At 39.4% G+C, this 16,772-nt stretch overlaps 1 protein-coding gene across 1 annotated transcript in view; it reads right to left on the minus strand.

Moving 5' to 3' along the window:
• Positions 1-16,772, minus strand: part of LOC132828021 (lysosomal alpha-glucosidase-like) — a 47,824-nt gene that overhangs the window by 25,306 nt on the left and 5,746 nt on the right. Inside the window, exons 3-10 of the mRNA XM_060844909.1 lie at positions 15,243-15,388; positions 12,375-12,540; positions 7,365-7,461; positions 6,767-6,886; positions 6,475-6,593; positions 4,338-4,469; positions 947-1,057; positions 66-179 (exon numbers count right to left, since the gene is read on the minus strand). Coding sequence (XP_060700892.1) covers positions 66-179; positions 947-1,057; positions 4,338-4,469; positions 6,475-6,593; positions 6,767-6,886; positions 7,365-7,461; positions 12,375-12,540; positions 15,243-15,388 — 1,005 coding nt within the window. The remainder of the gene's footprint in view (positions 1-65; positions 180-946; positions 1,058-4,337; positions 4,470-6,474; positions 6,594-6,766; positions 6,887-7,364; positions 7,462-12,374; positions 12,541-15,242; positions 15,389-16,772) is intronic.

Consider the following 16,772-nt stretch of genomic DNA (forward strand, 5'->3'; position numbering starts at 1 on the left):
AGTTACTTCATTCACTTTTAACAATCTTTTTATCTTTATTTTTTGAATTTGATTTACGTACTTACAATCCACATGCCATCAAATGACACTTTATCATGAAATTCTTTGATGTTCTCGTACCACCAGGAATGTGTGTCTGGGTTTGTAAAATCTGGAAAGGCAGTTGGACCAGGCCAAACCTAAACAAAACAAAAACAAACAACAATACATTTAAGCATTAAAAACCAAAAGATGTAAATCAAGGAAAAACAAATTGCTGGAGAAGCTCAGCAGGTCAGGCAGCATCTGTGGAATGTTTCAGGTCGAGTGAACTTTCCTCAAGACCCAAGGGCGGGCCACTTGACCCGAAATGTTAACTCTGATTTTGCTCCACAGATGCTGCCAGACCTGCTGAGCTTTTCCAGCAATTTTTGTTTGTCTCATACACTTAAACATGCCTTTGGATTTCAACTTGCCAACCACCCAGTTTTCAAACTAGCCTGATGCGAAAATAACTTGTCAATGGTGGACCAGTAATCGAGAGGTCCAAGCTTAATGCTCTTCAAATCCAGTCACAGCAACTGGCAATTTAAATTCAATTGGTTCATAAATATCAATTTTTACAAAAGCATCTCTCTCAAAATCAGAGATGCTTTATGACAGTGGCTTGTATAAGGTTAGTTTAAAGTGATGGTATCTGGAATGTTCACATTTAAAACTAACTCACCAACAATAACAAACCGCATTAAATAAATGATTATACAGTCAATGACAATAACTATTTGAACAAACCTTCACTGATTTACAGGTACAGGATTAGCAGATTTTGAAATGAGTTGTTCTCAAAGAATACGCATTTCAGTAAAAAGGTGCTGTTCAGTTTTATGTACTTGATTGGTTGTAGTTGATGTTTAATTATGTCATATAAAATTCAGATACAAAATCCAGACTTCATTGCTGCACTGACCTTTCCTATTAATGGTTGGCCGGTTTCATTTTTAATGAAAACGCCTCTCTTTACACCATCATCATATGGCTTATATGTTCCTTTTGTCTGTGTACTGCTGATACCTGGATCCTACAGAAGGAAAAAAGCCATCAGTAGTGACAATTCTCAAATACAATATAGTGTTGGAGAGACACAATGTACAACTGAACTTGAAAACAAAGTGACAAAATGATTTCACATGGTATAATAACAGCTCACTTGAAACCCACTTTGGGAAGAGCAAGATAGGTTGTCATGTGTTTGAATAAAATGCTAACTCTTAACATTGCTGGTTCACATTAAAAAAAACATCTAGTTGATGGAACACAGCCGCCAGCGTTCATTGAATTGTACCCAAAATAAAGTTGGAATATTCAAGACCAGAAATCTTTATGAAGGACAATAAATGCTACTTCTTATGCAGTGTTTTATCCCAGTTACATTCTGAAAAATGAAAATACCAGCATAAGTATTAAATAGAATAATCAATTAGGGCTCTACCACTGCAACAAAATTATGAAATTTACTTTTCCCAACCAACAAGATCAACGCATCTTGCCCTCACAAACATATTAAAGAAGCCCTACTGTTTAAATCTGCTCAAGTTCATGAGGGACTGAGGGATTTCTTGCTATATGCTCATATTGTGTATTTAGATAAACTTTTTTAAAAATCACCAAATTGGAGAAGTTCTACCTCAGCTCACTGGGATGGCATGTTAGAAACCAAACATACTCCTATTACTAAAGTGATCACAAACTTTAAAAGTTTTGAAATATATATACACAATGTTATCCAATTCTGGATGTAGGTTTGCTCACTGAGTTGGAAGGTTCGGTTTCAGACATATTGTCACCGTACTAGGTAACATCAGTAAGCCTCTACATGAAGCACTGGTGGTATGGCCCGCTTTGTATTAAATGTTTAGGTTTCCTTGCATTGGTGATGTCATTTCTTGTGGTAATGTCATTTCCTATTCTTTTTCTCAGGGGGTGGTAAATGGGACCCAAGTCAGTGTTTGTTGATGGCATTCTAACTGGAAGTCTATGCTTCTAGGAATTCTCATGCATGTCTATGTTTGGTTTGTCCTAGGATGGATGTGTTGTCCCAGTCAAAGTGGTGTCTTTCCTCATCAGTATGTAAAGATACTAGTGAGAATGGATCATGTCTTTTTGTGGCTAGTTGATGTTCACATATCCTGGTGGCTAGTTTTCTGCCTGTTTGTCCAATGTAGTGTTTGTTACAGTTCTTGCAAGGTATTTTGTAGATGACATTGGTTTGCTTGTTGTCTGTATAGGGTCTTTCAAGTTAATTCACTGCTGTTTTAGCGTATTGGTGGGTTTGTGGGCTACCATGATGCCAAGAGGTCTGAGCAGTCTGGAAGTCATTTCCGAGATGGGAGAATACTTAGGATTTCTGGATGTGTTATGTCTGCTTGTTTGTTAGCAGACTGTGTTCATTGGATACCCATTTTTTTTTAATACACTGTATTAGGCGATTTTCTTCCTCTCTTTCCTCCTCTGTGCTGCAGCGTGTGGTGGCTTCTTGAAATAATGTTCTAGTGCAGCTTTGTTTATGGATGTTGGGATGATTGTCCAATGTAGCGTTTGTTACAGGCAGAACACTAGCCACCAAGTTATATGAACATCAACTAGCCACAAAAAGACATGATCCATTCTCACTAGTATCTTGACATACTGATGAGGAAAGATACCACTTTGACTGGGACAAACTAAACAGAGATACACGCAAGAATGCCTTGAAGCATGGCATTCCAACAAGAGCTCTCTCAACAAACAGTTGACTTGGATCCCATTTACCACCCAGAGAGAGAAAAAGGAAACAAACAGGAAATGACATCACTACAGGATGTGACATCAACCACCGAAGGAAACCTAAACACAAATAAAAAGTGGGATATACCACTAGTGCTTCCTCCGGAGGCTCACTAATGACGTTACCGCATTTGGTGACAAAACGTCTGAAACCAAACCTTCTAGCTCAGCGAGCAAACCTATATCCAGAATCTCAAACTGAGCTACAAATCTTCTCAAAACTCATTATTCAATTTACCTGATTTTCAGATCAGGTTGATTCAAAGCACAGACCCGGTTTCTGTACTTAAACAAGAATTATTATTTATTACAAGTAGTCATAAACCATTAGCATATAACCCTACAAATTAAAATTGCAGTTTCCTTACACAAACAGGGTAAAAAGATTAGGAGCAAAGTTCAGTGGCTGATGTTTTAATTCTTACATTGGTCAGACCTATTTTTTCCTTAAAAAAGTCATCTTTCTCCCCATGCTTCCACTGGTTTGCAAGAGACACAAACGGGTTTGGTTCTATTGTTAAAAGTCGGACTTATCAGTTAGAAGTCAGAGCTTACAACTAAAGGGAAGATGAACTGGTTTACTACAGGTTTAAAATAGGTTTTTACTGCAGAGAACAGACAGATAGAACTCTTGTGAAGATGAAAACACATCTCCCTATTTTGTTCCTAGCTCCAAACTGTTCAGTTACCTTAGCAACAATGATAGTTTCTGGCTGGCAAAAGGCTTTTGCAATCAGTAGCCAGTCACACCTATTTCATAGACTTCTTGTTGTCACCCAACTGCACATGTACACAAAATCCTTCAGCTCCAATTCATCTACAGTTTCAATTACTGTTTATTCAAACAGTTGTTTGTACAAAACTTGTTATGTGCGTCAGATTAACTTTTCAAGACATGCATCAATCCATTTAAAAAAAAGTTCTCTCATTTCACCACAAAAATTTTAATATATAAAATACATTGTTTTATTGTAGCTGTGAAGACATTCTGTTTGTAAAGATGCAGACTTCCATTCCAACTGGAACTAAACATTTTGCCAAGGAAGGTAAAACTGTTCAGGTCTGCTCAGAAATGTAACATTACTTCTTACCGGTCATTTGGTTTGCATACTTGGTGTTAACGAGTTCCATGAATGCCATCAACTCATTTACTAAAATCCATTTTAAAACTAAATTTACTGCAGATATGCATTACAGTTTCCCCTCCCTTTCCCACCATTACAGGAAACATATCTTAGAGTCTGGATTGGAATGTGCAAAACCCTGTACTTCCTTCTTCATAAAAGAAATATAACTAAATTAGTTCACCATTGCCTCATTACCTCATACTTTGGAGAAATCTGTATTTCATACAGCTAAAGAACAATTTGGATGTGGGATATGAAAAAAAAGAACAGGAGTCATGGAAGAAATATATCAATATTAAAATTTTGGCAAACTGTGTCAAACATGAACATTTCCATTTGTTATATATGAATCAAATTAATGGTTGAAATACATTTTGAATTGTACATATTTTGCATGCATCTTCTTACCACAATCATTACATATTTCAATCCCTTTTTGTGAAATTCTTTCACCATCTGTGGGTAGTCTGCGAAGTACTGCAGGTTGTAAGTGAAGTCCTTTTTCTGGTCCATGTAATCCAGATCATTCCACTGCACATCCTGCAGATGGGTATATCATTGTAAAAGTATAATACTTCTGTATCATGCTGGTAATCAACATCTAAATATAGTGATCTCCATTTTTGGATTGCTTCAATGTCAGAGTAGTAAACGGTGATGAACATTGTTTGCTGATGACTGCACATTCCTCCATAGGGTCAGAAGTGGGAAACTTGGCCCACCTTATTCCCAAGCACTAAGTTTAGCAGTGCTCACCTTGACTGGACTAGGCATTTACTGTAGGAAATTCTCCTGACCACAAATCAGGAAACACTTACCCCTCGCTGCATGTTTCACAATCACTATCCCAGTCTATGTATAGATAATTAAAAAGCCTTATTACAAGTACTTTGATGTTTGCATTGCTGCATTTTCTTTGAAACCAGGTTCTTCAACATCCTCCCCCATAGTAACTTTTGTATAGATAATGTAACTGCACCCTTTTTATTCCTTAACTCTGCCCAGATTGATTTCATCCTTGAAGGACATTTTCTCCAGCACTGGAGGGGATTAAGACTAGATAGATGTTGGTTTTTTAAACTGGTGCAGACTCGATGGGCCAAAAGGCCTTTTTTTTTGTGCTGTCGATCTCTTTGTTTTTGGTCGAGGAGGGTCAAAGTTAAAACTCTCAACACCAGATTATAGTCCAGCAGGTTTATTTGGAAGCACTACTCCATCAGGTAACTACCTGAAGGAGCAACATTCAGAAAGCTAGTGCTTCCACAAACAAAAAGCCTGTTGTATATAACTTGGTGTTGTGTGATTTTTAAAACTTTGTCCACTCCAGTCAAACACCAGCACCTCCATATCATGGTAACCAAAAACTGCACACCTCATTTTATTGCTTTTAACTCTTCCAAACATCTTCTAGCCAGGAATATTTAACACCCAACATCTGCCCTTCTTTGAGCCAGATCTCCATTATTGGCACATCATAATTCCCAATAGGGGATCTGCCTGTAATTACCCAATCTATTCACCATCTAGATATTTTTGAATCAGATTGTTCAGAGATGTTCTTACGCACCTTTACAGCAGATAACACTTGAACCCAATCCTCCTGATCCAAAGGTATGGACACTGCCACAGGAACTTTTTCTCAAAGTACATACACACACAGTAGCTCATTTAAATTTGAGAACTTATGTTCTTACTTCACCCATTAACTTATTTCCTATTCTTGAGATAAATCTCTCTCCTCGTATTTTTAACATCCAGGTATTACAATAATATTTTGTCCAGATACCCATATTCCAGTTGTGTTATTTTAAACCCTTCCCAACAGCAACAGCAAAATATACACCTGTTGAAATATCAAAATTTTGTATGTTGATACAATGCACTTGTTGCTGTATGGAAGCAGAGTGATTTTGTATTAAAACCAAAGCAGTACGCTTCCCAGAGTTTGAAGGAAGGAGATTTAACTTGAAGACTTAAGGAACAAGAAACTGCAGCAGAGTTTGCTGGTACAAGTCGGATCTGGAAAACTTGGGCTGGGTGGAACAATCTTTGAAGGTCACTGGTAGTTTTAGCTCAGTGTAAAGGAAGAAAGGAGCCTGCTGGAAAGTTGGAAATAACGGGATGTATTCCTCATAATACTGCACACCTTTCAAAAATGCAGTCCATAGTGAAAGAGTTGTAATACTAAGCTAGAAGCTTCTGGTTTTCAATGTCCATTTAGTAATATTTGCTTTAATGTTGCTTTTAATTTGTTTGCAACAATAAGATTTTTAAAAAAACAAACTTTTATCTTCTGTAATTCCAGTTGATTGCTGCAAAAAGGCATTTATTTTTGGTTTTGGAGGGGCATGTAATGGACTAAATATTTCTAATAGCAATCTCTACTCATGAACTTTCTAAAGCAAATTAAAGTATCAGCTGATTTATTACTGAAGCTTAGTGCTTCCATCACGTATCAACTCTATGGCTTATACTTTATGCAGTTGTTCCTTTTGTAAAACCAGATTTTCTTTTTAAAAAAAAAGAACTTTTACCGGAAGCTTACCTGAGGCATATTGGCTCGAGACATATTCGCAACAACCTGCCGAGTAATGTTAGTACTCCAGTAACCCCACCGACATAGATGGAATCCCAGACTCCAATATGGAGGCATTATTGGATAACCTACAGGAGTTTATTTTGAGGAAACAAAAAGGATAAACAATGGGATCATATACAATCACCTTTCCTGAAACAGAACGATATGCATGCACCATAACAATAAATTTGCTGTGGTTTGTGCGAATTCAATCTGTTAATTTAGTATAGATAGCAAGTAGTGGCAGTTTTAATCTTACCAATAACATCCATGTACTGCCTTATCACTGTTTTTGGATCTGGACCCAAGAATATATAAAAATCAAGGATTCCGCCAATGGTTCTCCAGGTCAGAGCAGGGGTTGGTTGAAGTAATACATCTGGATAAAAAGAAAAAGCTTCTGTTGCTTTAATAGCACACGCTTAAACAGCAGTATTACATGGTTAATATAAATAGAATTAACATGGCAATCGATGAAATAATGCAAATAAGTAACTGTGCACAGAGTTTGTGATTTACACACTTGGCATATGATCAAGAGTTAACAACCTGCAACATTAATCCAATTTCTCCCCCCAGAAATACTACCTGAACACCTGAGTATTTCTAACATATTTCCCTGGATCTTGCAGTGTTTCAAAAAAATGGCCAGAAAAAATAGACTATTCAGTACTTATTACAAATATTTTGATAAGGTAGACAGGTAGAGAGAGTAAAACTTGAAAAGCCAAGAACAATGCAAAGTACAACATATCAGACAAAAGTGCTCACTTGCAGTTCACTACCTGATATATGGTTAAATATTTAACAGGTCTAGACAGAATTGTCCTACATATTAAAGAAAGTTAATTTCTTACCCTTGGCATTACTGTTGAACAGGAAAACACCATGAGCTTTTCCATCCTCTTCCATCACCAAGTAGAAAGGGTGTGAGCCATATAAATTGGCATTTGGCTACAATAAATAACCCAGTGTTAGTCAAAGTATTGTATCTAAATGTTTCAAAGCTTTGAGTATTGTTGGAGCTGCAAATCACTGGGTAAGTGGGGAGTAATTTAATTATTTTTTTGTACAGCTGGTCCACTTGAGTTTCTGGTCAATGGTAACCCTCAGGATGTCGATGGTAAAGTATTTCCTTTATTCATTCATGTGATCCTAGCTCGGACAGCATTTACTGACCATTAATAATCGTCAAAGAGGTCACCATGAGCTACCACTTTGAATCACTGCAATCCATTTTCTGCAGGAATTCCCAATGTTGTTAGGAAGACCATAAGACATAAGAGCAGAAATAGGTCATTAGGCTTATCAAGTCTTCTCTGCCATTTGATGAGATCATGGCTGATCTGATAATCCTCAACTCCAATTTCCTGCCTTTCCCCCTTAATTCATGATTTCTGTAAATGATTAGAAATCTGTCCACCTCAGCCTTGAATATATTTCATGACTCAGCCTTAATATTCTCTGCAATCAAGAATTCCACAGATTCACTACCCTAAAAAACAAAAATCTTCCACATTTCAGTTTGAAATGAGTGACTTCTTACCCTGAAATTATGCTCTTTGGTCCTTGACACCTCCACAACAAGAAACTAGTTCATGTTATCAAAGCCCCAAAGATCTTATTTTTCAATAAGGTCTGTTCTCATTGTTCTAAACTCCACATGATCAAGTGGTATCAATTGCTGGACTATGAATCTTGAGGATGTGCCATAGCAGATGGCGAAATCCAAATTCAATAATTGTCTGGAAATAAGAGTCGAATGAGGACCACGAAACAACTCCTAATTATAAGGAAAAATCCATCTGGTTCACTACGTTAGGGAAAGAAATCTGTCATCCTTACCTAGTCTGACTGACATGTGATTCCAGACTGACAACAATATGGTGACACTTAACTGCCCTCTGGGCAATAAATGCTGGCTTAGCTTGTGTAACCCACATCTCACGAAGGAGTAGAAAACAATACATGTAAGGCCAGCATATTCAGCCTCTCTTCATAAGAAAATGCTTCCATACCGAACAACTGTCAAAATCTTCTCTCGACTGTCACCAATTTTGGAGAAGGCCGCTAAAACTGTTCAATGTTCCAGGTGTGGTCTGACTCATGTCTGAGTAAGACTTCCTTGTTATGCTGTTTGACAAAGGCCAGCAGTACATTAGCCTTCCCTATACCAGCTAAAGAAAAAAGGGGGAGTTCCACGAATTGACAGTGTGACACTGAAGGATTAGTGAAATATTTCCAAGTCAGGACGTTAAAGAGTTGCCAGAAACCTGCAGGTATTGGAGTTGCCATTTATCTGCTGCGTTTGTTCTTAGAGATGGTAGCATTGGACTTGGAAGGTGCTGTTGAAAGAGAATTGATGAATATCTTGCATCTGGTACATTGAATACATTACTGCTTTGTTGATGGAAGGACTGATTATTTGTGGATGCAGTACTAAGAGAAGATGGTTGGATTCTCTCAGAAATGGAAATTGCCTAGGACAGTGAATCTTGCTTGCTACTTACAAGCCAAAGTCTTGTTGCACGCAGAGTGCTTCAGTATGACATGAAGTTGAAGGCGTGTGCTGTATCTTTAAAGGAGACAGAATATTGTTCTGAACTGAGAGATTACAAGTGTGAACTCACACACTTGTGATATGACTAGATGGCAGTCCCAGAGTGAACTGGAGAATTGAAAATATGTAACATTTAGTTGTGAAAGCGTTGCTGTTTTGACAACAATTCACATTTAACGAGTTTAAGTTATATTTCAGGATACTAATACATAATTGAGTTAGAATTTATTGTTTTGCCAACATTGAACCAATGTTATGATCCGATGTTGGGGGGTACAAAGATACAGACGTTTTGAAAATCGGAGAAACAGCAACTGCCAATAAGACAAATGCCTGGAGATCTGAACATCTTGCTCTCCAAGAATTTAGGAAATACTCTCTATAACAAAAGGTACCTTTTCATATGAAACATACTCAGAAAAGACAGACGACAACCCAGAGAGATCTTCAGCCAGAAGACAGACGAAGAGGAGTGGCTGTGCGGTTTTGAAATTAAGTTGATGTAATTTTATTAAGTGTCTTATTGGAACAGCATATTTTATAGATTTGGAAGCAGATAATAAGCAGTTGGGTGGGGGCTTAGAATTGTGAATATTTGTTTAACGTGCACTTTCAGAATTTAAAAAAATTGATGTCATTTTGTTTTAATAGCAGAGTTTGGGAGTTCTCTGTCATTCATATTTTGAGGCGAGGAGAGCTTTTCAAGGTTTTTGGGTTTAAATAACAGAAAAGTTCCACCTCTATGTTGTAACAAGTATGAGAGTTATAAATAGGACTAGATACTGTTCCATGAACATTCTAACTTTGATATTTTCTTATGGAAGGCCATTAATGAAGCTGTAATGATTGGTCTCCAATAACCACAGACATCTTCCTTTGTGTTCAATTCAATCAGTGGAAATTTGTTCCCTGTATTGCTGCTGATTGAATTGCTTAGGCTCTTTGATGCCATATTGGATCAAATAATGGCTAATGTGAAGTACAATCAAGTACTAAAGACCAAATAGCTAATTCCTTAAATTTTAAAATTTTGGTGTCCAACAGAACACAGCTTAAAATAGAGAATAATCGGAAAAATGAACTAGGTTTGAAATTCTTCCAATAAACTCCTTACTATCCAAACATGAAAAAACCATCAATAATGTTTGGAATTTACATGGAGAATGATAGTGATGTCTACGCAGGAGGGTATACACCAATGGGGAGAATGAATTTCTGTTCTCAAACCTATCTATAGCAAAGTCCAGTTGGTACAACCAAAGCTTGAGGAGATTACAGAGCCAAGTGTCCAAGTGTCCCATATTATAAAAAGGATTGCATCCCTTACTTTTACTGTTTATGCTTCTTCTTTCCCTCATTTCCAGGACAGCATGTGGGACTAAGACTGCAAGTTTCCTCTTGCCTTTATTTCTGTTTTGAGATTGTGCATAAGCTACGATTATTAACCTCCAACATCAATCCTTTCCTCCACCCAATCCAAACCCAAACTAGTCTTTCCAATAAAGGCCCCCACAACTTTGTTCCACTCATGCTCTTGACAGGTCAGTGGTACGCTTTCCCCATGATTATGGGCATCACAAGTGGATCTTCGCACCCATTGGGTGCCACTGAACAAAAAGAACTACCAAGGAGGCAATGGTTTCTTCCAGTGCAACATCTAGCCAGGCTCAGTATTGTGGTCGGATCCCAAGCTAGATGTGAGTGATGGTGGGAAGGGGATGGTGTTTGGATATAGTGGGTTCAACAGCAAAAGAAGTGTGGGGCCCTCTGTGCCATCATTTGGGCTTTGTTAGTCACGTTCCCTGCATGACAAACTCTCCAAAAAAATACCAGGGACCACAGGAAGCAGCCTAGATAGGGCATTCATCACCCACTGAATGGCCACAGCAGGTGGCAGGGAAACAAAGCCTTCTGACCATTGATTCTATCACGTAGATAGAGAAATGGCAGGTAACGCCCAGCACACTGCCACCGGATTATGTGCAATTGCACCAAACCACATTGGAGTCAGCACAGAACTCCAACCATGGGCTCTAGCAAACCACCCACTCCCTCTAGCAAACTGAAGTGACCCTTACTAATTTAGCAACATTGGTCATCTTGTTTCAGAGACAGGGTGGCGAATGGCCATAGTGGGATTTTAAAGTCACTTATTTGTGGTAATGGGAAACTCGGGAGGCCACAGAACACAAGACTGATTAAAGTATAGGAGCTGGCATGGAAAGAAATGGGTCAGAACTCATGCAGGTCAAAATTGTGGGGTTCACAGAACAAAATCCCTACAGTGTGGATGCAGGGCATTTGGCCCATTGAGTCAACATTGACCCTCCAAAAAGCATCCCACCCAGATTTTTATCCCTGTAAGCCTGCATTTCCCAAGCTAATCCAGCTAACTGGTACATCTTTGTACTGTGGGAGGAAAGCAGAACACCTGTAGGAAACTCACGCAGACATGGGAGGAATGTCTGTGTGGAGTTGCACAGTTGTCTGAGGCTGGAACCGAACCTCAGTCCCTGGTGCTATGAGATAGCAGTGATGGTAGATCACTTAGACACTGTGCCACGACGAGAATATTGAAAAGTTCAACCAAATAATATTGGAAGTTTTGATAGTCACAGTAATGGGGTATCATCAAACTGGAAATACATGGTCTTTATGAAGCATATGGGATTGAAAATCAAGATGTAGTTGAATAAGAAACAAAATTTGTAGGACAGAAATTTGCAGATTAAAGTGCTGGGTTACAAATAGGAAAGTCAGTAGCTACCTACTCGACAATGTCCGAGATAGTGAAAAATAGGTCATTAGACCCGGAACATAATTTTCCCAATTTATTCAGTTGCAAGTGAAATATGATCATGAGACTTCACTGTATTGTGAATATTATTTCTTCACACAATAACAAATGCTACAAAACAGGAGACAGAAGGGCACCATTTTGAGATTCCTAAAACATCAACACAGATTTGAGTAAGCTTCAAGTGGTCCCCAAATACCACTGGGTGTAGGCACTGCACTGACTTAGTTCCAGGTGTTCTCTTACCTCTGTGGAATACTCCAGAATACACCCAAATTAATGATGTCCTAATACACCAGTGTAGTACAAAAGAGTGAGCCCAAAACAGAATTTTTGCCAGAGGAAGCACAAGGTAAAACATGCAATCAGCCACAGTATCCACGGGTAGCATCTGTTGCATACATGATATCAGGACTCTGCTTTCTAGTGATACTTTGACAAAAGGTTTTTCTCTCACTTCAGTCCAGAAGTGGCCTAAAGTTGCAACAACAGAGGGGCTAACTAACTTACATGAGGTCCTTGATCTCTGTTCCAGTGAGTTAATCGAGTCCAATTAAGATCGAGGATCAGGTTTGTCATGTGCTCTCCCAGACCAGAGATGTACTTTGAGGCCAGGGAGGTAGAGATCTGCAGAAACTGATCAGCATAAAACAACGGCCCCACTGTTGTGTTCAGGCTAAATAAAAAAAAAGCATATATTAAGTAAACAGCTGAGAAATGAAACAAGTGGAAAAAAAATACACATTTCAGATTGTTGCATAGATTTGCTTTCCTGAAAGCTTTCAAAATTGTTTGTTCATTCCTACCCCTAGGTGTCCTGGAGAAGGAAGTGGTGAGCTGCTTCTTTGAATCACTGCAGTCCATTAGGGAGAGTTCCAAGTTTTTGACCCTATAACACCAAAAGGAACAGCAATATTTCCAACTCAGGACCATAGTGTTTTCCTATCTGCTGGCCTTATCCTTCAACATGGTAGTGATTGAAAGTTTCAAAGATGCTGTTTCAAGCCATGGTACATTTCTGCATTACATCTTGGAGAAGGTACACAATGCTGCAACTAAGCATTGGTGCTAGAGGAAGTGAATTTCCTTATGGATGTGTACGTCAATCAAGCAGTCTGTTTTGTCTTGAATAGTGTCAAGCTTCTGGAGCATGGAGCTGCACCCACCCAGGCAAGTGGGGTATTCCATCATGCTCATGACTTGTGCCTTGTAGATGGCGGACAGGCTTTGAAAAGTCAGGATGTGAGGTACTCTCTACAAGATTCCAAGCCTCTGACCAGCTCTTGTAACCAGTGTTAATGATGCAAATTCAGCTCAGTTTTCTGGTCAATGGTAACCCTCCATGATGTTGATAGTGTAGGATTTGTTAGATTCTCTGGAGATGTGACAATACAAACAGCCAAGTGTACTCAATGCAGTGAAGACGTTCTTTAAAATTCTGTAACACAATGAAGGTGTTGCTGGTTAGGCAACATTTATTGCCCATCCCTAATTACCCAGATGGTAGTTGAGAGTCAAATGCATTGCTGTGGGTCTGGAGTCACATGTAAGCCAGACCAGGTAAGGACGGCACACTTCCTGCTGAAAAGGAGGTCAGTGAACCAGATGGGTTTTTCTGACAATTGGCAATGGATTTATAGTAGTCATTACATTCTTAATTCCAGATATTTATTGAATTCAAATTCTACCATCTGCCAGGGTGGGATTCAAACCCAGCACATTACCTGGGTCTGTGGATTAACAGTCTAGCGATGATATCACTAGGCCATTGCCTCCCCACCATAGGTTTTAATAGGATTATGCTGTAGTGCTCAAGAACACTTCAGAACTCACTGGAATAACTCAGGTAAAGCCCAATTCAGCTACAAAACTGGCATCAACTTGACAATTTTTTTAAAAAACGACCAGACATTTCCACATTTTCAGATCTTGTGTTTCAGTAGATAGCACCCTACTCCTCAAGGTTTTGGATTATGTCTGTTATGGACTAGGCCAGACCACTCAAAACAGACCATAACTTTGCAATTCGTTTTGATAAGTATACAGTGAAAATTACCTGAAGTTAGCTAAGTTGACTACCATATTTTAAAACAGAAATGTTTATTAACAAAATTACACAATGAAACACAAAGAACAGAATAAAGAACCCCTACAGAACTCAAGTCTATCCAAACTAGACTTAATTATGCTGTTCTGAATATACACAACAGTCTCAATAAGCAAAGCCCTTAAACACAGTAAAAATGAAACAAAGGCTTACAAGTTGAAGTTAAAAGGGCAGTAGGAAAGAGAATCGAGCAACCTGTTGCCACACAGCTCCACAGCTGAACACCCTGACTAGTCCTGAACTGAACTGGTCAGCTAGAGAGCTGGCCACACCCCCTTGATCTACATAGGTTACTTCTAAAAACATAAAAGCTTTGGCCTAAACTCTCATCTGTTTATGTATAAACAAAAAGGCCTTGCATCTCTGTACAAAATCCAGCCATAATCGTAGCCCGGCCTGTTTACAACCCCTCTGAGAAAAGATCAAAGACACAGTATCCTTGGAAATGGAACAGCTTTTAGAGAAAAAGACCAGCTTTGTGACATGTACCCTTGACTGGGACTTTGAACAGTGAAGAAACATTCATGCTTCAAACCAATTGATTGCAAAATCCTTAAACGCTTCCTCATCTATTCCCCAAAGTGAGAATTTAGGAAGCAAGCAAAAATCATCATAGGAAAGCAAGGAATCAACAAGAGACAGTTATGCTTACATACCAAACCATTCAGTGCTTAGATTGGATGCTGTCAAGAGCATTCAGCCAGAAACAAGCAACTTGTGCACATTCCACCATGCGGTGAGTTCTTGACTGAATGAGACTTGACATCATAAACCCACCTTTTTCCGTGATCCATTAATACTTTTGGGCTAATACCTTATTTATTTAAGCTATTAAATCCACTGATTTCCACAATTACCTGGACTACATTTCCTCCAGGTGATCCTGCAATGTCTCTATTGCATTGTCCCAATTTCTCTTTTCTGTTGCATTTGATTATACAACTTTATATAGCTTTGCATCATATTGCAGATTTTTCCTTACCACAGAATAGAATGTCTGTATTTGGTTGAAATCTATCACCACCCTTATTCTTCCCCCAATTCTGATAAAAAGACAAACTTTAAGTATTAACTTAGTTTTTCTCTCCACAAATGCTCCTGGCTAACCTTTTGAGTATATCCAGTTTTTAAATTTTTAATTCAACTTGCTTGGGTCAGTATTGAAAGTATATTCCCTGCACTTATGCCATTTACATTTGCTTCACTTTTAGAAGTATACATTCACCAGGTTAATGATAACATCAAAGCAAACAGCAAGACGAAAGACTTACAGAACAAGGGCATTTGACTTCCTTTGTACAATGATGCCAAAAGGTCTGGATGAAAACCGAACTGTGTAGAGTTCAGTTGAAGGTTTCTCAATGTCATTAGGAACATCAATAGGAACCTCATAACGTTTGTTTCTTGGATCCTTAATCTGTCGAGACATACCCAAGTTTTAAGGAGGAAGAAACTGATACCCGTGTAATGTGATGAAATTTAACAGGTAAATTCATTAAGTATATCCCCTTGCACTATTAAGCCAGGATGCCTTGCTGTCTAGGTTTTAACTCTGGCCTTCCTCAAACAGAGCTACAAAACAAGATGTCCACAGAAACATGGGTAACCCACAAGAAATGTTGTGACCTAAATTAAATCAACTTTACTGTGTCAACACACTTCATTTGTGTTCAGATATAACTATGAAAATTTATGTACTATTTTAAGATAATAATTATCATACTGTTATAAGAACATAATAACTAGCAGCAGAATTAGGCAATTCAGCTCCGAGTCTACTGCACCATTCATTACGATTATGGCTGATCACAACTTAGCTGAAAAATGTGTTGCTGGAAAAGCACAGCAGGTCAGGCAGCATCCAAGGAGCAGGAGAATCAACATTCCGGGCATAAGCCCTTCTCAGGAATGAGGAGGGTGTGCCAAGCATGCTAAGATAAAAAGGTAGGGAGGAGGGGCTTTGAGAATGCAATAGGTGGAAGGAGGTTAAGGTGAGGGTGATAGGCTGGAGAGGGGGTGGGGTCAGAGAGGTCGGAAGAAGATAGCAGGTCAAAGCGGCGGTGCTGGGTGTTGAGTCTGAGGGTTGGGACGGAGATTGGTTGGGGGGGGGGGGGGGGGGGGGGGGGTGAAATGAGGAAGCTGGAGACGTCTGCATTGATCCCTTGTAGTTGGAGAGTTCCTAGGCGGAAGATGAGGCGTTCTTCCTCCAGGCATCGTGTTACCATGGTCTGCTTAGGACCTTGGCGGAGTGGGAGGCCATGTGGCTGAACACTAACTCTCCCACCCACTCCACCAAGGACATGCAGGTCCTTGGCCTCATACATCACCAGACCATGGCAACATGACGCCTGGAGGAAGAGCGCCTCATCTTCCACCTAGGAACTCTCCAACCACAAGGGATGAATGCAGATTTCTCCAGCTTCCTCATTTCCCCCCCACCCCCCCCCCCCCCCCTTATCTCAGACCCAACCCTCAGACTCAGCACTGCCTTCTTGACCTGCAATCTTCTTCCCGACCTCTCTGACCCCACCCCCTCTCCAGCCTATCACCCTTACCTTAACCTCCTTCCACCTATCGCATTTCCAACACCCCTGCTCCAAGTCCCTCCTCCCTACCTTTTACCTTAGCCTGCTTGGCACACCTTCCTCATTCCTGAAGAAGGGCTTATGCCCGAAACATCAATTCTCCTGCTCCTTGGATGCTGCCTGACCTGCTGCGCTTTCCAGCAACACATTTTTTCAGCTCTGATCTCCAGCATCTGCAGTCCTCACTTTCTCCTAGTTGATCACATCTTGGCCTCA

This window comes from Hemiscyllium ocellatum, chromosome 25 (assembly GCF_020745735.1).
Source record: "Hemiscyllium ocellatum isolate sHemOce1 chromosome 25, sHemOce1.pat.X.cur, whole genome shotgun sequence".
NCBI classification, from domain to species: domain Eukaryota; kingdom Metazoa; phylum Chordata; class Chondrichthyes; order Orectolobiformes; family Hemiscylliidae; genus Hemiscyllium; species Hemiscyllium ocellatum.